General features: G+C 30.6%; 6 protein-coding genes across 8 annotated transcripts; 1 reads left to right on the top strand and 5 right to left on the bottom strand.

Annotated features, from left to right (window-relative positions):
• Positions 1–760: 760 nt before the first annotated feature.
• LOC103577491 (uncharacterized) lies at positions 761–9,842 on the bottom strand. The gene is made up of 5 exons (XM_053737949.1): positions 9,433–9,842; positions 7,189–9,152; positions 7,042–7,048; positions 3,729–6,074; positions 761–3,053 (listed from the first exon to the last, which is right to left on the bottom strand). The coding sequence occupies exons 2-5, from the start codon at positions 9,126–9,128 to the stop codon at positions 861–863; spliced, it is 6,486 nt and encodes a 2,161-aa protein (XP_053593924.1). The 5' UTR covers positions 9,129–9,152; positions 9,433–9,842; the 3' UTR covers positions 761–860.
• A 614-nt stretch (positions 9,843–10,456) lies between these two features.
• Positions 10,457–13,374, bottom strand: LOC103577447 (putative ankyrin repeat protein RF_0381). 2 transcript variants are annotated; one of them, XM_053738165.1, is made up of 3 exons: positions 13,286–13,361; positions 13,142–13,156; positions 10,457–13,024 (listed from the first exon to the last, which is right to left on the bottom strand). In XM_053738165.1, exon 3 carries the CDS (start codon positions 12,998–13,000, stop codon positions 10,628–10,630), a length of 2,373 nt encoding a protein of 790 aa, XP_053594140.1. In that variant the 5' UTR covers positions 13,001–13,024; positions 13,142–13,156; positions 13,286–13,361; the 3' UTR covers positions 10,457–10,627. The 2 variants fall into 2 exon arrangements, with proteins under 2 accessions (XP_053594140.1, XP_008556305.3); XM_008558083.3 differs by having other exon boundaries at positions 13,142–13,374.
• A 936-nt stretch (positions 13,375–14,310) lies between these two features.
• LOC103577448 (uncharacterized) lies at positions 14,311–16,568 on the bottom strand. 2 transcript variants are annotated; one of them, XM_008558085.3, is made up of 4 exons: positions 16,159–16,568; positions 15,777–16,046; positions 15,649–15,695; positions 15,014–15,088 (listed from the first exon to the last, which is right to left on the bottom strand). In XM_008558085.3, the coding sequence occupies exons 1-4, from the start codon at positions 16,369–16,371 to the stop codon at positions 15,085–15,087; spliced, it is 534 nt and encodes a 177-aa protein (XP_008556307.1). In that variant the 5' UTR covers positions 16,372–16,568; the 3' UTR covers positions 15,014–15,084. The 2 variants fall into 2 exon arrangements, with proteins under 2 accessions (XP_008556306.1, XP_008556307.1); XM_008558084.3 differs by lacking the exon at positions 15,649–15,695 and having other exon boundaries at positions 14,311–15,088.
• Positions 16,569–16,642: 74 nt separating this feature from the next.
• On the bottom strand, positions 16,643–18,796 carry LOC103577449 (V-type proton ATPase subunit D). The gene is made up of 4 exons (XM_008558086.2): positions 18,690–18,796; positions 18,228–18,345; positions 17,671–18,156; positions 16,643–17,220 (listed from the first exon to the last, which is right to left on the bottom strand). The coding sequence occupies exons 1-4, from the start codon at positions 18,728–18,730 to the stop codon at positions 17,128–17,130; spliced, it is 738 nt and encodes a 245-aa protein (XP_008556308.1). The 5' UTR covers positions 18,731–18,796; the 3' UTR covers positions 16,643–17,127.
• Positions 18,797–19,725: 929 nt separating this feature from the next.
• LOC103577450 (nucleic acid dioxygenase ALKBH1) lies at positions 19,726–21,118 on the bottom strand. The gene is made up of 3 exons (XM_008558087.3): positions 20,982–21,118; positions 20,808–20,913; positions 19,726–20,546 (listed from the first exon to the last, which is right to left on the bottom strand). Exons 1-3 carry the CDS (start codon positions 21,066–21,068, stop codon positions 19,822–19,824), a joined length of 918 nt encoding a protein of 305 aa, XP_008556309.1. The 5' UTR covers positions 21,069–21,118; the 3' UTR covers positions 19,726–19,821.
• An 89-nt stretch (positions 21,119–21,207) lies between these two features.
• On the top strand, positions 21,208–23,267 carry LOC103577451 (DNA repair protein XRCC1). The gene is made up of 2 exons (XM_053738238.1): positions 21,208–22,806; positions 22,871–23,267. Exons 1-2 carry the CDS (start codon positions 21,422–21,424, stop codon positions 23,013–23,015), a joined length of 1,530 nt encoding a protein of 509 aa, XP_053594213.1. The 5' UTR covers positions 21,208–21,421; the 3' UTR covers positions 23,016–23,267.
• Positions 23,268–23,365: the final 98 nt, after the last annotated feature.

Raw genomic sequence — 23,365 nt, 5'->3', positions numbered from 1 at the left:
AAGACGGTGCAATATATTCAAACAAATGATTATAATTTAAATATTAATAGATTAGTAAAAATTTGTACATATTTAAAATAAAAAATCAGTTTATAATTAATTTAATATTTGATTATTGTTATTTATTATTAATTTTTGTTGAAAAGAATTATGTTTTAAATAATTTGGGTCTTAAATACTTGAAGTTATTTCTGGTGTCAGTATAAAGTAATTAAGAAGACAGAAGTATATGAAAATAATTAATTATTGGAAAGAAATTTATTTTATTTTATAATGTGAAGTTTTTTTTTGAATTTAGTGTTTTTAAAAATTCCTGGCTTTGGAAATAATTGAAATTAACGAACGGGATTGAGCTTAAATTAAAGATAAGACTTTTAGGAACAATTTTCACTTTTGTTTGATTAAGTTTCGGGCAGTAGTTTTCGAGATATCGACCTATATAGACACAGATTAATTTTTGTGAATTTAAAAATTTGAAATTTTTAAAATAAAAATTTAAAAAATTCATAACTTTGGAAATAATTGAAATTAAGGAACGGGGTTGGGCTTAAATTAAGGCTAAGACTTTAAAGAACAATTTTCATTCATGTTTGATTAAGTTTCGTGCAGTAGTTTTCGAGATATCGATCTATATAGATAGAGATAAATTTTTGCAAATTTCTAAGTTTGACTTCTTAATTAATAAAAATTATAAGAGAGGAAAATAAATCTGAAATTTATTAAAAAATAATAATGAACTTTAATTATCAAAAAAGGAGTATTAAATTACATAGCCGAATATTTAAAATGATAAATAATCAAAAAGCTCAACAGTTTAATTACAAAATATACATTAATGTAATTAATAAAAATGATATAAACTACAAATTCTTTGATATCTTTTTCAAATCTTCATTGCTCAAGTAGTCAATTATAATTCCCACTACTATTGGCGGCAGTTCATATAAAACATCAAGAAGCAGCGGCTCCACTTTCGTAACCATCTCCCTGCGACTTATTCCCTTAATGAACCGACTCACTACTAAATTGCCATAAAGCGGGAACTTTTTAATTACATTTTCAGGAACCAGTGTCTTAATAATATCAATATTCTTCGCGCATTTTGCCAGCTGACTAACATCTTTTATCAAAATCTCATAATAAGAAATATTGCTCGAGCCAATTTTACTTTTTTTCAACAGCTGAACTTCTTTCGCGCACTTGGATCTATACTTTTCCATTTTCTTCCCGTACGAGAAGTAACTCGAGATAAGAGACAAACTCTTCAACATTACATTCGCTGTTATCAATTTAATGACATGTCGCTTGAATATATAATTAGTCCCAACAATAAATTCATAACGATACCTTGGCGAAAAACCAATATCAGCCCCAGCATTCAATAATATTGCCGTCAATTCTAAAGTGCCATAATCAATCGCTATATCAAGAGCACAAGAGCCCCTGGGTGTTCGCAAATCAATATTTGCACCCTTGCTGAGTAAATATACAACAACTTTAACAGCTTCCTCAGAGACTGCAATGTGCAGTGGCGATTTACCAGCTCTCGTTGTCAAATCGATGTCAACACCGTGAGACAAAAAATTTTGAATTACATTCAAATCTTTTGTATGAACTGCAATGTGGATCGCATACTCCCCACTAGCCGTGACAGCATTTATGTCTGCGCCATGTGCCATAAGAATGTTTATAATTTCATTACTTTTTTTTTCCGCAGCGATGTGCAGAGGCGTGTAATTGTTTTGCGAAAGTAACCCACTCTTGGCATTGACATCAATATCAAATTTCAGTAAGTACTCGATGATATCACAGTACTGTTTTCTGGTGGCTATGTGGAGAGCTGTCTCCCTGTTGCCGTTGGTGGCACGGATGTCGATGCCTTTGACATCCAGCAGGAGTTTTATTATTTCCATGCTGTTTTCAACGACAGCCATGTGCAAGGGCGTGTAACCCTCTAGGTTGTAGTAGATGGCTTTGACATTGACGTTGGCATTCCAACTCAGCAAAGTCTTGACCAAGTCAACGTTTTTGTTGATGACCGCAATGTGCAGAGCAGTGATCCCCTCTTGGGTGGCGTCGTCTTTGTCGAAATGATGGTCCATAAATACTTTCATCATGTCGATGCGATTCATTTCGGCGGCTGTGTGGAACCCGGAATACCCTTTGTAACTTTTGAAAAAACCCGGGACACGAGGAGTCCCACCGTTCTCTAGCAATAATTTAAGCATGTCCATGTCGCCATTACGGACCGCGATCAGCAGAGCAGTCTCACCTTCGTCTGTTATTAAATTTATGTCCGACTGATCGCCTAACAGAAATTTTATCATATCGGTACTGTATCCCATTGTTCCTAATGAAATAAACGACTGGGTTTTTCTTATTTTTCTAATGCACTTTGAATTAAATGCATTGTTTCCGTTCAAATAGTTCATCAATTTGAAATTTTTTCGCCTGAGCGCGAACTGGAATAATTTATTACTAATTATTTTAGTTGTCGTAAAATCTGGTTTTACTGTCAGCAAAACTTTTGCGATGTCGGACCGCTTTAGTTCCGCGGCGATATGCAAAGACGTGTAATTTTTTCGGAACGACCAGTTCGTCCTAGTGGTAATATCTGCTCCGTATCTTAAAAGGTGTCTAACAAAAAGTATATTTTGTCTTTTAACAGCAATGTGGAGAGCAGTGTCGCTATTTTCATCTGGCGCGTCAATGTCGACGCCTTCTTTGAGAATTTTTTCAAGTAATTTGAGATCGTTTTCTTTGACTGCAGTATGAAGACTGTCATCATTGAAACTTGAACTTTTATTTAAATCTGATTCCGAAACTATGTCGCTGTCTTCATCCTCAACTTCTTCCTCGAAATCGTCGCTCTTGTCAAAAGACGAATCGCTCCACTCATCGTCATCATTATCGTCATGATCAACATGCGATGAAGACTCTTCTGAAGAACTGTCTTCGTTTCCCAAGGAATTATCACTAATTGATTCTAATTCTTCTAAACGCTGACGTTTATTTGGAATCCCATCATCATCCATCTTTATTTTACTCATTTGTTATGCCTAAAAAAATTTGTAATCTATAATTTATCTACTTTACTAAAATTTACCGCAGTATTCTTACCTTGTAAAAAAAAATCAACATTAAATTTTTAGATAAAATTTAAAAAATGACAAGTGATTTTAAATTAAAAATAACAATCATTCGTTTTATTGTTACAAAATATTTCATTGTTTACGTTACAGCAAAGCATCATAACGTTAATTTGATATAAGGTTATGAATCGTGTTTATATTTATATACAAGACATTTCCCACCACATTATATTTGGTTTTTTTATCAGCGCATGAAATTGTTTTCTAATTTATTTTTTATCAACTTTTATTTTTCCCGCCATAAATAAAATTTAAATAAATATTACTTACTAAAAATAATTTTATTAATTAGAAGGATTTCTTAAAAAACTTTATAATAAAATCCCAAGGAATTGGACTCAACTCTATATATTACTAAAAAATTAATAGCAATTTTTTTCTTAATTAGAAGCTTGATGGAAACTTGTAAATTTATAGCTGATAAATAATGAAAGCAAAAAATTTTTTAAACTTTTTTTATTATAAAAATTAATATAAACTTTAATTAATAAGAGACCAATAAATTACATACGTTAAATGTAAAACAATTATCTATTATTTATAAACTCGAAGAAAATAAATATAACCCCATTAATTTTTTCCAAAGTAAACCAACAAATCATCGTTGCTAAGATTGATCAGAATCTTCCTTACACAATTGTAAGGCAAATCAATGAAAATATCCTCCAACATTTTCTCAGCATTTTTCAAGAGACGATTACGTTTCTGTCCCTTTTTAAAATGGCAAATTATCATCTGCGCATATAACGGGAACTTGATCTTCAACTGATCGTTTTTAACAGCTCTCTCAATATTTTTGTTCTCCGCATACATCATCACCTGGTCAACGTTTTTTATCAGCAAATCATAGTAACTGACGCTAGTTTTACTTATTTTTTCATTTTTCATTTTCTTGATCTCTTTACTGCACTTGCTCTGAAATTCTCTTTTCTTAATACCGCGACTTATCCAGTCCAAGTGTTTTTTATGAACAAACAACTTAGCAACTTTAAGTTTCAGTATATGCTGCTCAAGTATTGTCGAGGTTGAATTGGCCAAGTCCCGATGTACTGCAGCCTCGTTGATATCCGCACCATAATCCAGCAGCATCTGCAATACTCGGTCTTCGCAAGCGCGACCAATCGCCATATCAATAATAGACTCTTTTCTAAAACTATAATTACTTCTAGCAAGGGCATTTATGTCCGCGCCCTTATCAATTAATAACTTAATAATATCGTCCAAATTATGTAGAGTAGCCTCATGAATTGGCGCCATAAATTGGTAGCGATTTGAATTGCTTCTTTTATTAACATCAGCACCGCAATCCACCAAACGCCTGACAATGTAATCATTTTTTTTATTAATAGCTTCATGCAGAATCGTCTTTCCTTCAAATGAAACGACGTTTACATCAGCGCCTCTGTTCAAAAGTAAGTCGACAATCTCATTATCATTTATCTTGACGGCTAAATGCAACGCAGTGCATCCTGGATCCTGATTTTTATTGTGATAATTAATATCTATTCCTCGATCCAGAAGTAAATTGATCATTTCAATATTTTTGACCCGCACTGCAATTTGCAATGCATTTTCTCCTTGACTTGTCTTTGTGTTGACATCAATCTTGAGGCAGTCCAAAAAATATTTAACAACTTCCTCACAATTTTCATTGACAGCAACATGATATGGCGTCAGACCGGAAATAAATTTATGCCTGGTGTGCAAATCGAGCTTTGCATTTTTCTTTAATAATTTTTTAACCACCGGCAGATTATCTTTTGACGCTGCGATGTGAAGGGCAGTCTCTCCGATGTCTGTCTTAGCATTGACGTTGCAGTGCTCGTGGTTCAGTAAAAGCTGGAGAACGTCATCGTGGTTCAAATCAACGGCGATGTGCAATGCAGTCCAGCCATCAAAGTATTGATGTCTGTTGCCTGCATTGATGTCAGCGCCCATCTCCAGTAAATATTTAATCATTTTTAAATTTCTGTTTTCAACAGCTGAAAACAAAACTGTCTTACGGGATTCATTTCTCAAATTAATGTCTGCGTATCTACCAAACAATATTCCAATTTCATTTTCTCCGTATCCAAGTTCTTTAAGTTGTTCCGCTGAAAAATTTTTAAACGTTTCTCGAAATAAATTGTCATTATTTATACTACTGGAGCTGCTGTGGGACAGACATTTTATTACCCTCCAGTTTTTACGTTTGATCGCGTGGTTTAAAACAGTCTCGCGGTTTTTGGTCAACGCTCGGACGTCTATCTGCTTGGTCAAGAGTAACTGGACAATGTCCAGACGATTTTTTTTAACGGCACAATGCAAAGGAGTTTCCCAGCAATCGTACCCGTTATCTGATGAATTCTTGGCAGATATATCGGCCCCGTACTCGAGTAAAATTTCAATACCAGTCAAATATTCTTTATCAACTGCTACATGAAGTGCTGTTTTGTTATCATCGCCACGCTCATCAATGTCCAGTCCAGTTCGCAAAAGTTGTTTTATCAATTTAATATCCTCAGCTTTCACTGCAGCAATCAGCGGAGTGTTCTGGGACTCTTTCTTATCAGACTCGGAATCTTCATCTAGATCTTCATCGGGTTCATCGTCTGAGTCGCATGCTAGCAATTTTGAGACTGGATAATGTACGTCCTCATCATTTTCATCCTCGCCGTCATCGTAGGTCTCAGCAAAAGCGTGCGCTAAAAGTCTTACGAGATTCAAAGCCAAATTTTCTGGGGTTTCATCATCGGAATCATCATCGTTGTTGTTGGAACCAGCCGATGACAGATCGCTGTCGCTGTCAGATGCATTATCGTCATTTATCTGGTCGTTGCCGCCATCTGACAGATTGTTCTCGTTCAATGACTCATCGGATTCTGATTCCGATGATGATGCATCCAGACGTTGTCTTTTTGCAGGTCTTTCCCCGGACATTTTTATTTATTTATCAATAAATCCCTGAAATATATTTTTAATTAATTTAGATTTTTTATTGACGTTTTAAATATTTTTATTTTAAATACTAACCTGAGTTTTAAGTAAAATACTTATTAATATGAAATTTAAAGATAATTATTCACACAATAGTATTTCTTTTTAATTGCACACGTACACTTTTTAATTAAATATTTAAATATCGATGGAAATATGTAATATACAGGTTTTTGTTGATAGACATGTGTTGTTTTTTAAAGAAGGTTATGAATCTGTTATGAAATCCTTCTTTTTTTTTTTTTTTAAGTTTCTAGACTATGGGGGCACCACTTGTGCATTCAAATAAAAAATGAAAAAAAAAAAAGTACTCGTTTGAAATATTTTGATTTTTTCTTAAGATTTATTATAAATATATTTGAAGTTAAGTATGAATATGGATTTAAATAAATTTTCTTAAATTTTAAAGAAAATTTAAAAAACTAGAGGTGCAATTTTTCAAAATATTTTTTTTTAAATTTATAGATTTTTAAAAAATTTATAAATCAGTAGACTTTAGTTAATTTCAGTATTCAGAAATTTTCTGCTTACAGGGAATAAATTTATTTACTCTGAAAAAAAAAAGTAATAATTATATCTTATAATTTTATAAATTAAATATTTAGCGGGACTGGATACTTTATTCAAAATAAATTAAAAACATTTTGTTTAAATATATAAATGAACACTTTATTTTTCTGAGATCAATCTTATAAGAGTAAAAAAAAAATAATAAGTCAATTACGTGTGTAAATGTAGCAAACATCAGACCATTTATAAATTCAAAATAAATAAATTAATGAATTTAAATAATGAAATTTTCAAAAATGCGCGCGCTGATTTATCAATAATCTAAATACGCATTTTCATTTATTTCCTGCGTACATTTTATTTATTTATTGAAAAACTTTTTAAATTCCTAACTGTCAGTTACATTGACACTCATAGACAATAAATAAACATACATTTTTAATTATCATTAAAAAAATAAAAACATCTTTGAAGTAGTAATATAAAAACCACAAAAAAAAAACAATAGGAAAAAAATATTAATGTTTAAATAACCATTTCAAACTATTACTAAATTGTTTTCGAACACTTTGATAAATCGTGGTTACTTAGATGTTTAAGAATTTGCGTCACACAATAATAAGGCAAATTAATAAAAATGTCTTTCAGATTATCGTGAACATTTTCAAGCAATTGATTGCGCTGGCGTCCTTTATCAAAAGAATCCATCAACATATGCGCGTACAACGGAAACTTGGACATTAAATCAGGAAGATTCATTGCTTTTTCAATGTTCTCATTCTTCGCATACACCGCCATTTGATAAACATTTTTAAAAAATAAATCGTGATAACAAACATGGGTACCCTCAATTTTTTCTTTTTTCATTTTCTGCACTTGAGTTTTGCATTCATTTTTGAATTCTTTATAATTTCTAAAACCAGCACTAACAAACATAAAAAAATCAGACTCAACATATCCTACAACACTGCATTTAACTACATGCTGCATAAGTTTCTCGGCGTTCCTTAATAAAATCTGACCATGTTCATAATTATGAAATCGAGTATAAGATACAGGCATCAAGATGAAATTTAAACTTCCCGAGTCCGCAATGAAGTCAATAATATTCAGAAGTGTTGAAGATGATTTATGTAAAACGAAGGCATTTATGTTCGCACCCTTATCCATTAATAATAACATAATAGTTGTAAAGCTACGCTTGGTAGCTTCAATAACCGGTGTCATACCTTCATAAAAATCTACATTACTTCTAATGTTTACATCAGCGCCAGCATTTAACAAACGTGTAACAATGGCTTCGCTTCCGGTTTCAACGGAAAGATGTAAGATTGACTGTTCATCATTTGACTTGACATTAATGCTAGCACCCGTTTCCAGGAAAAGATCAACCATTGGAATATTTTCATTTGTTACAGCATAATGCAGTGCCGTGTATCCATCGCCTCGATCTAGGCATTGAGCATTGAGATCAGCACCATGGTCCAGCAATAATTGAACCATGTCCAAACTACCAACTTTTGCGGCAACTTGCAAAGCAGTCATACCATCCAGATCTTCCATATCAATGTTCATATTCAGCGCTTCAAAAAAATCACAGGACTCATTAAGTACATAATTTTTAAGAACAGCCCAACGAAAAAATGATGAGTTAAAAATCGGCTGATACTTGGAGTAGACATCAATCGTTGCACCTTTGCTAATTAATTTTTTTGCGATTGTCGGATTATTTTTCAGTGCTGCAATATGGAGAGGCGTCAAACCGGACTCTGCTGCGGCATTAACGTCACATCTTTCGTGATCCAATAGAAGCTGAACGATGTCTTTTCGCTCCAACTCCACGGCAACGCCCAAGGCAGTCAACCCACCGCAATCACTATGATTATAAGCAACAGCGCTATTGATATCGAAATTCCTCTTCAAAAAATGTTTGACTCTACTCTTATCATTTTTTTTAATTGCTTCGTACAGATGAATTCGATCGAAAAAATTGTACACAGGAAAAGATAAGTATTTGAACAGTTTTTCCCGAAGTGTATTCGCCCCCTTGCCAATGGTCAGGCGTGAATATATGATCGTTTTAACCAGCTCGATAAATTTATCTTTCATAGCTTGAGTAAGCCGGTCACCTGAAACTATTACATCTAAAATTTTTTCAATCTCTACTTTTAGGTCATTGTCTTCACTTGAACCTGGAACCACTGTGGCACCCGTGTTATCCAAATGTGAATTTGTGTTTGATGATGAAAATTTGCTGCTAGAATTAACTTTACGACCATTCGCCCTACGTCTAACGTTTGAAGATTTTTTAGAATCTGACTTTGATGCTTCATAGGAAGATATTTTTTTAAGATGATAATCGATTCTTGACAATATTGCATCTATGTTTCTAATTAATAGATCTTTTTCGATCAACGGCGCTTCAGATTCTGAATCCGATGATGAGATATCAAAACGTTGTTTTTTAACAGATCTTTCGTTGGTAGACATTTTTATTTATTTATTAATCAATTCCTGAAAATAATAAATAGTAGTTGTTAGTTTAAAGTCAGTATAGTTATTTTGTTTGTAGGATAATTTACAAATAGACATAATTATGTTTGATAAGTAGGTATATAAAAATAAATTAATCAGGTAATCAACTATGATGCTTAAATAAATTTTAAATTTCAAATTTTGCGCAAAGATGGTGATGCCACTACGCTGCACTAACGCGGTCTGATGCTGAGCTGCAGCACGTTTTAAAATGCACCCATAGTGATTATAGAAAAGATAGAACAATTAAGATACTAACCTGGGATCTTAAATATAAAAACCAACAATTTATTGAACAGAAATTATTTTTCAGAATAAATACACTAGGATTTATTAACGTCCACAAGCTAATATGCAATTAAAAATATTATTTTATCACGTAATATTATCCGTTTATTTTAACTGAACTTGAACACGTGAGTCATGTGCAACCTCTGACCTTGCTTGCGACTAACTAGTTAGACATAGAAATGGACACGTGAAATATGTCCTGTATTTCAAGGTTATGGGTTTCTATAATGAAATTTTTTTTTTTTTCAGTTTCATGGGGGCGGCACTTGTAATTATTCAAATAAAAACTAATAAGCATGACCCTCTGATGAGTGTAAGAGTGGCAGATAGACAAATTTAAAACTATTGATCAACAGAATAAATAATTAATAGAATAAAATTTTAAAAAATGCGCATCTAAAAAATTAAATAACTAATAAGTGCTTTTTTTATAAATATTATTTTTGTTTAATTATTTACTCTATTTATTTATAATTTTAAATTTGTCTGATGACTGCTACATTCTCCCTCATAATCTCTAAAATAATTTAATTTTTTCTACAGATATAATGATAATTATATTTTAAATTAAAAATGAATAAAGGTTCAACAAGAAATTCAATAGACTTTTCTTGTATTTTAGTTAAATTTTCTTACCGGAAACAAATTTATCTGTTCAGAAAAAAAAAAATTAATACTTATCTGTCTTATTGTATTTTTATCGTGATACTGAAAATAGCAAACGATAAAATTGATTTCTTTTCAATATACGACTAAAATAATTAAGAAAAAACTTTAAAAAACAGCCTACAGAAAACTTTAAAAAATATTTTTTGCATAAACTAAAAATTGTATTTTACTTACAAGTAATTTGTTTATAAAAATTAAAAAATTGTCTGTCTGCTACTTCCACTATCATTTATCAATTAAATATTTAGTGCGAATTTTTTAAAATAAATCAAAAACATTTCAAGTATAAAAAAGAACACTTTATTTTTCAGACAACTCTCTTATAAAAGTAAAAAATAATAAGATGCTTAATAAATATACTTTTTTAATTACCATTAAAAAAATATATACATCTTTGAAATAGTAGTTATTAAACATATGCATGAAAGAAAAAATAAATAAATAAATATTACTGTTTAAATAATAAACTAAAAAAGATTATTTTATTTTTAAACCTAATAATTTCTTTCTAGACTCATCAGCAAATCATCATTGCTACAGTACATAAGTATTTTTCTCACGCAATTACTCGGCAAGCCAACAAAAATTTCTTGCATCCTCTTTTCAGTATCTTTTAACAATTTATTGCGCTCATGTCCCTTATTGAAACTATTCATTAACATGTGCGTATACAGCGGGAACTTTGATTTCAACTTATGAAACTTAATAGCCTTTTCAATGCTTTTATTTTCCGCGTACATTGTCACCTGATCAACATCTTTAACAAGTAAATCATGATAACTAACAGAACTATCTCCTATTTTTTCTTCCTTCATCCTCTTGACTTGTAACTTGCATTTATGTTCAAACTTCTTGTCTTTTTGATTTGACTCTGCCCACTTGGAGAGTCTTTTATTGACAAACAGTTTAGCGGCCTTTAATTTAGTCACATGTTGCACAAGTATCGACTGCATTGAATCAGAAGTTTGAAAACATCTAACTTTGTTGATATCTGCGCCTAGATTTAGCACCAGCTCCAGCATTTCAGGGCTGTGTTCCTGAAGAACTACACCAATTGCATTTAAAGGTTCGACGAAGAACGAACTTTTGGTCGTGGCATTTATATCTGCACCTTTATCAATCAGCATCAACACGATCTCCTTCAAGTTGAGCCGCGCGGCTTCTAGAAGCGGCGTTATATCATCAAAATGACCCGCATTGCTTACGTTGTCAGCATGAGCACCAGCATCTAACAACCGCTTAACAATTTCTTTGTTTTTGGTACCAACAGCCAGATGTAAAATTGTCTTGTCATCGTTCGACTTTATATTAACCCAAGGACCCTTGCTCAGCAACAAATCAATCATTGGAATATTTTTATTCATCACAGCCAAGTGTAATGCTGTGTACCCGTCGCCCCAAGTGGAATGAGCATTAAAATCAGCACCATGGTCCAGTAATAGTTTTACAGTATCCAGACTGTTCGCTTTTGCGGCGACTTGTATAGCAGTCACACCATCACGAGTCCTAATATCAATGCTTATTTTTAAGTCGTGCAAAAAATACTTGATGACTTCCACTGAATTTTTAAGAACAGCCATATGAAAAGGTGTCGCGTTAAGAAGGGATCCATATCTGGAGTAAGCTTCATTTGTAGCTCCTTTACTTATCAATTTCTTAGCGATTGTCAGGTTGTTCTTCAACGCTGCGATGTGGAGAGGCGTCAAACCGGATGATGATTTTACATTAACGTCACAGCCTTCGTGATCCAGCAGAAGTTGGACGATGTCTTCTAGTTCTGAGTCCACGGCGACGTGCAAAGCAGATAGCTCGCTTATGTAGTTCCGGTGATCGTAAGTTGCCCCGGCATTTATATTAGCACCCATCTTCAATAGATATTTGACCATTTCTATATTTTTGTTCTCGATGGCTAAGTAGAGGATTGTGTTCTGCTCCTGGTTCTTCATATTTAGTACCGCGTACCTGCCGAGGAGCAAAAAAATCTCTCCCTCACTGTAACCCAAGTCTTCTAGCTGGTCCAATGAATAATTTTTGAAAGTCTCGCGCATCAAGCTATTGAGATAAATATCATTTTTAGGACGAATGTCATTCAAATATTTAATTACGTTCCAATTTCTACGCTCTATCGCGTACTTTAAAACAGCTTCCCGGTGCTCAGATAATAAATCAACGTTTATTTCTTTAGTTAAGAGCAACTCAACGATCTCCAGGCGGTTTTTAATAACGGCAGCGTGTATTGGAGTTTGCCAGAATCTAGCGGAACTTTCGGCGTCCTTATTAGCTGCAATATTTGCACCGTACTCCAACAAAAGCTCAATTCCCGGCAGATATTCTACATCAATAGCTAATTGAAGTGATGTCCAATCTTTTTCACCCGGCGCGTCAACGTCCACGCCACTGCGTAGAATATCTTTTGCCTTTTCGATATTTTTCTTTTTTATAGCAATATGAAGCGGCGTATCTAAAGTTTCCGGTTCTTTGTCTTCGTCCTCGTCTTCACTTGACTCCTCGTCAAATGAATAATCATCATCATCGTCGTCATCGTCTTCATATAATCGCCATTCTTCTCCTTCATCTTCATCATCATCATCATCATTTTCATCATCATCATCATCATCCTCATCGTCATGATCATCTTCATCACTATTGTTTGGAGAAAATACTTGGGCTATATATCTTAATAAATGTTGATTCAAACCATATACTTCAACATCAGAATTATCGGACTCCGAATCAGAATCAGAATCAGATGCGCTGTCAAAGATAAATTCATCGCTCTCATCACTACTATCTGATGATTCATCAAAATCTAATTTAGGTGATTTATCAAAAGGCATTTCTTTAAATAAATGTTTAATGCCTGGCATTTTTAGTTTTTTTTTTATCTATACCTAAAAAAATTATTTTATTAATTAATACAATTAATAATTTTTGTTCAGTACTTATTTTTATGGTCAGTAGTCATAAAAACAATTATCATATATATATTTTATTAGTCAGATACTAACCTGAGAATTTAGAAACTGATTAGTTGATCAGAAATTAAAAAAAAAAAAACTAATAATTAATTTGAAATTATAAATTAAATGATATATATTTATGATATAAATGATATATAATTGTGCAGTTCAAAATAATAATTAATTACATACTACTGTAATTATTTACATCAGTCTTGTACTTGCATGCATACTTAATTGCTAAAATAGAACGATACCCAGCTTGAGGTTATTGTAGTTTTTTTTAAGTTGCATTTTTAACACCGGGGTCGCTACTTTTTAATTTTTTGAAAATTTTTTGTCACTAGAATTTGAAATTAAGACAGAGTAATTTTTTATTTATTAAATTATTATATATTTTAATAGAAAAAAAAATATATAAAGAATTTGCTGGTATTTATGAGTGTGAATGTAGCAGTCATGAGATAATTAATAAATTTGAATTAAATAAATCAATTAATTAAAATAATGAAATTTAAGAAAATGGGCATATAGATTTTGCATTTATTTAAATATGCATTTTTTAATTTTTAGTTTACTTACAATTTATTCATTTATTCTAGAATTTAAAAAAGTGACAGTTGTCAGCTACATTGACATTGACACTCATTGGTATTTTTCTACTAATTTACATTTTAATTTTATTTTTTTCTTTTAAAATATTTGTTTTTTTGAATAATTACTAAAATGAATTAAGTTTGACTACCGCAAAATTAGTAAATATAATTGAGAATGAACTTAGCTGACAGTTGGCAGTTTTCAAAATTTTGAAATAAATAAACAAGATGGAGGTAAGATTAAAAATATACCGACCCGCAAAACTGGGGGATTTTATATGAAATATAAATAAAGTTTTCAATGATACTGAAGTTAGCCGACGTCTGATAAATCTTGTATTTTTTTTAAAAACGACAAATTAAAAAAAAATATTTTTTTTAAAAATTGCTCTTATGGGCTTTTAAATTTTCTACATGTGCATATTTTTAGTTTTTTTTTTAATTGAATTGTTGAAAAAAAAATTCAAAAATTTTTAATTGTCTGCTAACTTCAGGATCATAATTTTTGAAGAATAAAGAATGGAAATTTAAAAAAGAATGAGACTAAATAATTTAATAAAGTCGACTATTTATTTTCCTGCAGGTATTTCTTACAAAATAACACCTTTTTTTATATATCAATACAATATAATATAATATTGTCGGGTTACAACAAAAATATTTCATATAATTGTATAACTTTCGTATAACTTTGTTTTAAATTCATTTATTTATTTAAATCTGGACATAAATGGACCCGTTATTTATGATTTGTACGAAAAATCTGGAGTGTCGTTGCCACCAATGGACGGTAGCGGTTTTATAATAATACTTTTTGTTAATAATTTTGTTTCGGACCTGCCGTAACGACAAAATAATTTTAAAAAGTATAGATCATTAATTATAATAAATACTTAAATAATAAAGACATCAACAGATACATCAATTTGTGCTTCTGTTGCATGCGCGGGTTTGTTTAGTGCTCACTTATATATAAATAGGGCAGTAAATTATTATAATTATTTTATAAATATCCAGCTCTTTTTTTTATATAACTCTATATTTATATATATCAGTTAATTATTTATTTTATTACTTTTATTTTAGAGAGCTGTTATTGTCAGACTTTCAACGATCAAACACTTTTATTAAATATACTTTTTTTTTCCTTTACTACGATATTCCTTTGATTTATAATTTATTATTATTTGATAATAATCCTTGTCGGAAGATCAAAGGATCAAAGGAATTTTTTTTTAAACATTTAAAGTACCAGGACCATGAGTTTCAAAGAGCGATGGGGTGGTGCGGGTCTTAATTTTTCATCAATATCAGTGTACAGAATCTCAGCTTCTGTTTTAAATCCGTGTTTCTCAAATACTTTTTGGGAATAAATACCTGTGGCATCTGCTTTCATCACCTAAAATTAAATTAAATTAATTAATTAATTAATAGAACAAAGTCATTTTATTTATTAACTCTGAGACATTTACTTTAGTAAATTTCTGTCACAAAAAAAATTATCTCGTTAATTTTTTTTATGTCAGACTTAAAAATAAAAAAAGATATTAATTAGAAAGTTAATTGATCTTTAAAGTGAATTTAATAGTTTATTATTTTTATTACTTCAATTAGAGTTTTTTTATTATAAATAAAAGAAATAAAAATTTCTTGGGCCAAGTAAAACTTTTTTGCGCCAAGAAATCCTTATTTTCCAGAAAATTACTCTGACTTTTTATGTCAAATTTAAAGTTATTCCGAGTTTATAAGATTTTTTAAGAAAAAGTAAAAATTTTAAAACTGTTATTCAGACTTATTTTCAGTTTTGACAGAAATTTTTCCACAAGGGCTGTGTAGTCTATCAATTTTCTTATATATTTAAAAAATTAATTAACAATTTGTATTTAATATTTTATGATCATCCCTAATTATTTTTTCTGGGTATCAACTTAATTAATAATGTAATTAAATAACAAGTACCTTGGTAAATAAATAAACAACAAAAACATGCAGAAATTGAATGGATACTAAACATAAAATAAAACAATAATAATTATTAATCATATAAACAATTAAAACTTCATGCTAGATATTGATCTGCAGTAGACCTTAAAACCAGCGCGTTTTGCAACATCAACAGTATCAGCCATCAGTATATTGGCTAATCCGCGGCCGCGGAACTCTTCATCGACACTCAGAATCCTGCATTCAAATAATTCTTCCGTGTTGTACTTGTCATATAAATCGACTTTCTCATTAACTTTGTACAGCAGGCCAAATATTATCTTAAACTTTTCATCATCGAGCTCTTCGAGACGCCGGACAGCTTCTTCGCGGTCGCCTTTCTTCGTTACTCCATTCAGTGCTAATCCAGCTATCTGCTCAATTTAAAATTAATCATAGCAGATTATATTTTAAAAACCAATCAATAATAATTAAATTATCAGACTTGCGGTGAATGAATAAATTAAATTTTATTATTTTAATTACCGTTCCATCTTCAGTGACGAGCATTCGCGAGTATCCCTGCTTCAGAGTTGCAAGACAATGATTTTCTAGCTCAAGATGCGAATCACCCTTCTGACAAAGATCAACTCCACGGTTCAGTGGCTCATCAGCAAAGAAATTAAATCTCAAGTGTTCAATAACTTCATTAAAACGTATATCCGGTATTGCTACTGCGTTTAATCCTGAAGAAGACATTTTTACCAAACTTATTATTAATAAATATTTATGTATTTATTAAATAAAATAACAAAGTTACTATCAGTTTAAGTTACTTTCAGAGCAAGTGATAAATTTTATTCACGCGCATTTACTTTTACGTCGGGGTATCAATGTCGCGTGCGCCCTACAGCCCAATATTGATTGACCTACTTCCAGTACCCATCATCTTCATCTTTATCACATTAATAGTCATCTATGGGACTGATATAAATGCCACAGATATATAGACATAAATTATTAACAGATATATAGATATTTATTATAATTTATTCCTTTACATATTTTTTAATACTATACGTTTGCAAGCTCCGGAGTGATTTACATATTTTTTTTTTTTAACTTACGTCAATGACGTTTGGAATACTTTAAATACTTTATCTTCTTCTTATTATTTTGTTTATAAATAAAATATAACTCTGAATGTTTATAATTATAAATAATATGATATTTATTAGAAGCTTCTAATATATATTTTTAAATCTAAACATTTATTTTTAAATTTTATACTAATTTATAAGAAGAAAACCAAGTACTTTTAATTATTATACATCTGTACAAAATAGATTAGATTTTTTTTTTAATTTAAGTGTACAATCAAACTTCTGACGAAGTTTTATTGATGAGTTAGAACTCATTAATTAATAGATTGAAGATTTATTACTGAACGTCTGATGATAATTTATTTTAAAAATCTTCAATGCGCGGGATTTTTTAAATATTTAAAATTTTAAATTAAAATAATAAATCGTCGTCTCCTTCATCGAGCATATTTGCTGGATCATAATCATTACCGGCAGCAATCATCGCCACACGACGTGCTTCAGCCTAAAAAAATATTTTTAATATTAATATCAAATAATAATTATATTTAATTATTATTTGATATTAATAATCATGTTTAAATTGACCGAAAATCAATAATTTTCGATTTCTTTTTAACAAATCAATTATAAAAAAAAATAAAAATATGCACATTCAGAAAATTTAAAAAACTATAGGTGCAATTTTTTCAAATATTTTTTTTTTATCATTTATCGTCTTGGAAAATAATCCAAAAATTATTGGACGGCTATTTTTAGTATCGTAATTAATAATCAATAAATTACGACCTTGAAGTTAATAGACAATTAACAATTTTCGGTTTTTTTCTTTTCAAGTCAATTACAAAAAATAAAAAAAGGAACTAAAAATATATTTTTTTGGACAATTTCTTGTTTTTTAAAAAAATCTAAAAATTATTAGACGTCGGTCAATTTCAGTATTACAATAAATTACCTTGGCTTTGATAATTTTCTTTTTGTCTTGAATTTTTTTAAGCCGGTAAAATTCCTCACGTTCAAGTTCATCGAGCTCCGAAATAATGTAAGCAAGTGTCCTCTCAATACGAGGAATGATAACGTGTTCAATGGCATTGACACGCCTGTTAGTGATCTTTATTACTTCATCAAGAGTAACAAAGCTCGTTTGCAGAGAAGCCAAAACCACTAGAAGCTTCACACCCTTTTGATAATTTTTTTTGAGCTTCGCGAGCTGCTGACCTCCACGCGCCAAACCAGCAAGTTCATATGTGTCTGTACCGTCCTGATAAGACTCAAATACTGGCAAGTTCACACCAGCTACGTTGTCTTTTTTTGATCGTATTTTAATCTGCGCTTTAGTTACATTTTGCAAAACGACCTGATTGAAATCACCAGTCGCAAATTTAGCTTCTGCTAGTGAAAATGCTGCTTCCTTCATTACTTCTCCCATCAATGTTTTGGTCTATAAATAAATAAATATTAGACATCAGAAATTTTGATGACTGTCACAATAATTAATAGTAATAAAATTACCTCAATAATTTTACCAAGAATCATACGAAATCTCATTTGTAATGCATCTGCTTTCTTTTTTAATAATCCATGGCCTTTTGTCGCACCAGCGAGACGGGATTTCATCAACATTTGGGCTCTGAAATAAATAAATATTCTATTTAATTATATACAATAATAATAAAAATAAAAACACTCAATCTTTTGAAACAAAAACATAAAAAAAAATTTATCAATAAAATAAAAACAAAATACTGGAGAAAAAATAATAAAATAAATAAATTAATAATCAATAATTAATTTTTTTTCGTAAATAACACAAATGTCAGATGATTTCTAAGATGGGTTACACCCAGTTTTTGGAGCCAATGTAATTGTGGTGGTAAAAATTAAAAATTTAAAAAATAAAATAATTGTAATGATTTATTTATTTATTTTAAAGTGATTTTGTGATTTTGAATAGTAAAATATTATTTAACTTACCCTCGAGAGGGAAAAATCGGTAGTCTGTCTTTACCCGACATTTTTTGTGGTGAAGTTCAGCAGACAGCAATGAAAAAGATCAGCTGACTCGATGCAAAGAGACTTCTTACGGAAGTTATTTATTTTGAATGTGTGTGCTCTGTGACGTCACTTAATAAAAGCGCGGGAATTTTTCAAATGCTCGATTCAAATGTTTTGAAATTTATAGTTGAATAATTGTTTTCTAACCAATAAATATAACTTTTAATGTAAAAAATATTATCACTAATTACTATAATTAATAATTAATTTAAAATTTCTGAATTATGGAATTTAAAAATAATATTAAATTACTCGTTAATTATAATAGTGATAAATATAAAAATAATAGTAAAATTAAATTCCCGAAGATAATGACAATGGAAAATCGAATTTTTTATAATAAAAATAAACATACGCGAGTTGAAGACAAAGTAATTAATTACGAGATTAGTGAAAAAGTAGTAAATAATTTAAATTTTAACACTGGGATAATTAGAAGTGCATATGAAGATATATTTGCTGAAATAAATATCGCTTATTTTCAACAAATAAATATTAAAAAAAGGTGAGTACTGATGATTCGCAAATTAGCAGACGTCAGTTAATTTATGAGTTTGAATGTAGCAGACATAAGACACTTTTTAAATTATTTACTCCATTTATCTATAATTTTAAATTTGTCTGATGTCAGTTACATTCACATTCGTAAGATTTTATCATAAAATGAATTGCTCGATTTCAGTGATCTCAAGTCTATTTAAAAATTAAGAATTAAAATGGAAAAAAATATTCCAGTGGTATCACAAGATTTTATCCTAAACTCTGCAATAAAAGAGGCCACGTACATAATATTGAAACCTTTAATAAAAAATCCAGAATTTAATCAAGCAACCACTCGAAAACTCACAATATACCAGCCTAGTACATTAACTATAAATAATTAATTATATTTTCTTACTGAATGACATCAATTGCTGGTAATCTAATCAATGTCTCCTGTCTTTTAACTAGATGACATTCTATTAATTTCAAAATTTTTTTTTATTACAATTTAATATAAAATTTATTAGATAGACTGTACAATAAAATATATTCATATTCAAATAAATAATTAAATACTTTGACGCAAATTACACTGTCCAGGTTTCAAAACCTGTCTGACATTGATATTGATCCTCGTTTCATTGATAAAAGATTTGGCTTTACTCCAGTCATGATCACTATTCAAACAAATGTCTTTATCTAGTTCCCAAGTCAAAGATTGATCAGCTAAAATCCTAGGAACTCCATGATAATTCAAACGCGACTGCCCGGTCATAATGACAACGTCGCCACTGCGAATAAAAATACCATTGGCTGGATCCTCGAGCGTTGAACCTCCGATTAAAAAAACCGCCGTCTGTCCAAAGCTTATGGAGATCAATGGGGCATGTAGATCAACTTCCGAATGATCCGTATGACCAGCAAGGGTTGAATTCATGCGATAGTAATTAATTATAGCAGCTTCAGCATTGAAATCTCTGAATCCAAGAGCTTCGGCAAATACTTTTGACATCTCAGCTAAATCTCCCGGCATTTCTGTCCGTAAATCCTCGGAGTAATGTTTAGTATCCCAGTTATGATGGTACCCCATCGTTGCCCAACGTAATTTAGGAATCAAACCAACCGCACGTTCGTCACCTCTCGTACAGATATCCCACCAGGTCTCGTTGTCTTCCAGAAGACCATGCGCATCTATATTTAATTTATTTGGCTTCCTCGGGTAATCTCTCAGGCACGTTGTGATCCAGTGACGTTGTCCAGCAGACGTAAATGGATTTTTAATAAATATTAAACCTATTTTTAAATTTAAAATTTAAATAGACATCACTGAAATAACTTATCATCAATAATTATTAATGGGTAACAGACAATTAATAATTTTCCGATTTTTTTTAACAAATCTGACAATAAAAAAAAATGCACATGTAGAAAATTTAAAAAACTACAAGTGCAATTTTTTCAAATATTTTTTTTTATAATTTATCGTTTTTAAAAAAATCCAAAACTTATCAGACATCAGCTAAACAGTATCATTATTAATAAAGTTTTTTATACCTGGTATATCATTAAATTCATATATTTTCCATGATGATACATCTGTTAATCCTAAAGTAAATATTCTTGAGCATTTTAATACACATTTAACAGGTACTTGTCTAACCTAAAAATATTAAATAAAAGAATATAAATTTGAAATTTAAATTAGCGAATAAATAATTGAAACATTACTTTTGTGGAATTATTAACATCAATGACATTTTCAAAATTTGGAGATGGATTACGACTTTTGTAATATTTGAAATAATCTCGGAACATATTTATTCATATTTGAATAATTACGCTGTCATTTTTTAAATTGATAATGTAGAAAATTTTAAATTTCATTTTTTAAAAAATGTCACACAAGATGTCATTCAAATCGCTCATTAAAATTCCCGCTAAAAAATTGTTTTGTTCCCGTAATTGACGTCATGCTTTCATAAAAAAAAAACTTTCTGTCAATTTAATTAAAAAAATAAACTAATTAATTAAAAAAAAGTAAATAAACGTCAATTGAAAAAAACAAAATTAAAAATTAAAAAATTAATCAAGTGTTTAAATTGCGTTTGATATTTACAAGTGAGGTTATGATTTAAAATAAAAAATTCTTGATAAATGAATAAAAAAACATGATTATTAAATTAGAGAAAATAATAAGCTGCTCGTCAGAGCATCCAAATTACCCAGCATCAAATCTCCTGCACAATCCACCACCCGGACCATGGAAGTGCGCAAAACCTGGGGAGATGTTGGCGACTGTAATTTTCCAGCTTCCAGAACCAACTTGCATAATTGGCCTTGATGTTGGTAATTATCGTTCCTGTGTCGTAGTTATCACTGCATCAACTTCCGATGAACCTGACAACTGGGTCCCTATTGTCAACCACCAGTTCCTGACACACGACGAGGCTGCTAACAATAAATTCAAAGACCAGGTCCAGCTGTTTACTAAAAAAGAACTAAACTCTGATACCATGAAAATAAAATTTGATCGAGTCAAGGTAACCTGCATGCAATCTGCTAATTTGAAAGAATTATTTGGACTGTCATTTATCACTCTGCGAACTGAAGTTGAAGTTGATATGGGAATTGACGTCTTTGGGAGATTTAAAATGAAGACTGATGACAGTGAGAGCAAGTCTAAGTTGAGCTTCAGGGAACGATACATGAAATTGTTTCCTGATAAGCAGAAGAGTTATAAGGAAGACTTGGTGGAGAAGATCAAGGAAACTGGGGTAAGTAATTTTAATAAACGTCAAGAAAGTGATGATAAGAAGCCAAAGAAGAGGCCGCTGTTGGAGAAATTGGAGGCTGGGAAAAGTGATGAAGTTTTTGGTAAAAAGAATGATAGTTTTAGTTCTACTTCAAGTAATAATAATAATAATAATAATAATAATAGTAAAAATAATAATAATAATGATAGTAGTAATAATAAAAATGGAAGATTGAGTGATGTTGCCAGGACACCTTTTGGTGACATCATTCCAGCAGAGGTTAAAAAAACTCCTAAGCAAACAAATGATAAACAGAAGACCAAAATAGACAAAGTGGAACCCAAAGCTTCGACGTCGAAACCTGATGAGAGTAAAAATAAATTAAGTATTAGGAAAAATAGTATTGATGGTGATGATGATGGCAAATGTTCAGTATGCGCTAAAAATTCAAACGTACTGTGCAAGACTTGTAAAAAATTACCGGCTCCGAATCGCGACAAATCTCCGCCACGTAAGAAACCCAAAGTCGCTGAAGTTTCCAAGGCGAGGAAAGAATTTTCTAAGCTGCTAGACGACGTAACGTTTTCGTTGAGCGGGTACGTTAATCCGCAACGGGATGAAATTCGTAGGAAAGCATTGAAAATGGGCGCCAAGTACGTGGCTGATCCTAATACGACGACCAATAAATGTACTCATCTTATTTGCGCTTTTAAAAATACACCAAAGCATCAGCAGCTTAAAGGACACGCTAAGATTGTGTCCCATATTTTTATTGAAGAGTGCTTTGATCATAAGAAAAGGTAATTTAATTTTTTATAGTTTATTTGTTGATGAAAAAGTTTAATGGGAGTTTATTTAAATTAGATATCCTTGGAGACGATATGCTTTGAGTAGCAGTGAAAGGAAAGCTGATGAAAGTGAAGAAGAAATCGAGGGATCAACTTCTCCACCACCTCCACCGAATCCTTATGAACAGGAAACAGACTCTGATTCTGACGGAGATTACTAAGGACTTTTCATAACTGGTTTAAAGTTTAAATGTATGATACAGTTAGCCGACAATTGTTTTTAGATTTTTTTTCAAAACGACAAATTATGAAAAAAAATATTTGAAAAAATTGCACTTGTAGTTTTTTAAATTTTCTACATGTGCATATTTTTGGTTTTTTTTTTCTTGTAAATGATTCGTTGAAAAAAAAGTTTGAAAATTTTTAATTGTCTGCTAACTTGTCATTTAAAAATAATCATGTATTATTTATAAAAAGACCACAATTTATTATTTATTAATAATTGTATATAATATTTTTACAATTAAACTTTAAAATATTTTGCTCAAAATAAAGTTTACTATTTTTTAAA

Source organism: Microplitis demolitor, chromosome 4, assembly GCF_026212275.2.
Source record: "Microplitis demolitor isolate Queensland-Clemson2020A chromosome 4, iyMicDemo2.1a, whole genome shotgun sequence".
NCBI classification, from domain to species: Eukaryota; Metazoa; Arthropoda; class Insecta; order Hymenoptera; family Braconidae; genus Microplitis; species Microplitis demolitor.
Note: the sequence above shows the minus strand (reverse complement) of the source record. Positions and strands in the feature narration are given on the sequence as shown.

Coding starts and splice junctions, on each gene's coding strand:
- LOC103577450 (XM_008558087.3), bottom strand. CDS start 21,068: ATGTTCCGAGATTATTTCAAATATTACAAAAGTCGTAATCCATCTCCA. Junction 20,914..20,981: donor ATGTTAATAATTCCACAAAA/GTAATGTTTCAA, acceptor TAATATTTTTAG/GTTAGACAAGTACCTGTTAA. Junction 20,547..20,807: donor TGAATTTAATGATATACCAG/GTATAAAAAACT, acceptor ATTTAAAAATAG/GTTTAATATTTATTAAAAAT.
- LOC103577448 (XM_008558084.3), bottom strand. CDS start 16,371: ATGTCTTCTTCAGGATTAAACGCAGTAGCAATACCGGATATACGTTTT. Junction 16,047..16,158: donor TCGTCACTGAAGATGGAACG/GTAATTAAAATA, acceptor TAAATTGAGCAG/ATAGCTGGATTAGCACTGAA. Junction 15,089..15,776: donor CAAAACGCGCTGGTTTTAAG/GTCTACTGCAGA, acceptor ATTTAATTTTAG/GTGATGAAAGCAGATGCCAC.
- LOC103577449 (XM_008558086.2), bottom strand. CDS start 18,730: ATGTCGGGTAAAGACAGACTACCGATTTTTCCCTCTCGAGG. Junction 18,157..18,227: donor TTCTTGGTAAAATTATTGAG/GTAATTTTATTA, acceptor ATTTATTTATAG/ACCAAAACATTGATGGGAGA. Junction 17,221..17,670: donor AGAAAATTATCAAAGCCAAG/GTAATTTATTGT, acceptor ATATTTTTTTAG/GCTGAAGCACGTCGTGTGGC.
- LOC103577491 (XM_053737949.1), bottom strand. CDS start 9,128: ATGTCTACCAACGAAAGATCTGTTAAAAAACAACGTTTTGATATCTCA. Junction 3,054..3,728: donor TGTTGGTTTACTTTGGAAAA/AATTAATGGGGT, acceptor TTTTAGGCATAA/CAAATGAGTAAAATAAAGAT.
- LOC103577451 (XM_053738238.1), top strand. CDS start 21,422: ATGATTATTAAATTAGAGAAAATAATAAGCTGCTCGTCAGAGCATCCA. Junction 22,807..22,870: donor TGCTTTGATCATAAGAAAAG/GTAATTTAATTT, acceptor TATTTAAATTAG/ATATCCTTGGAGACGATATG.
- LOC103577447 (XM_008558083.3), bottom strand. CDS start 13,000: ATGCCAGGCATTAAACATTTATTTAAAGAAATGCCTTTTGATAAATCA.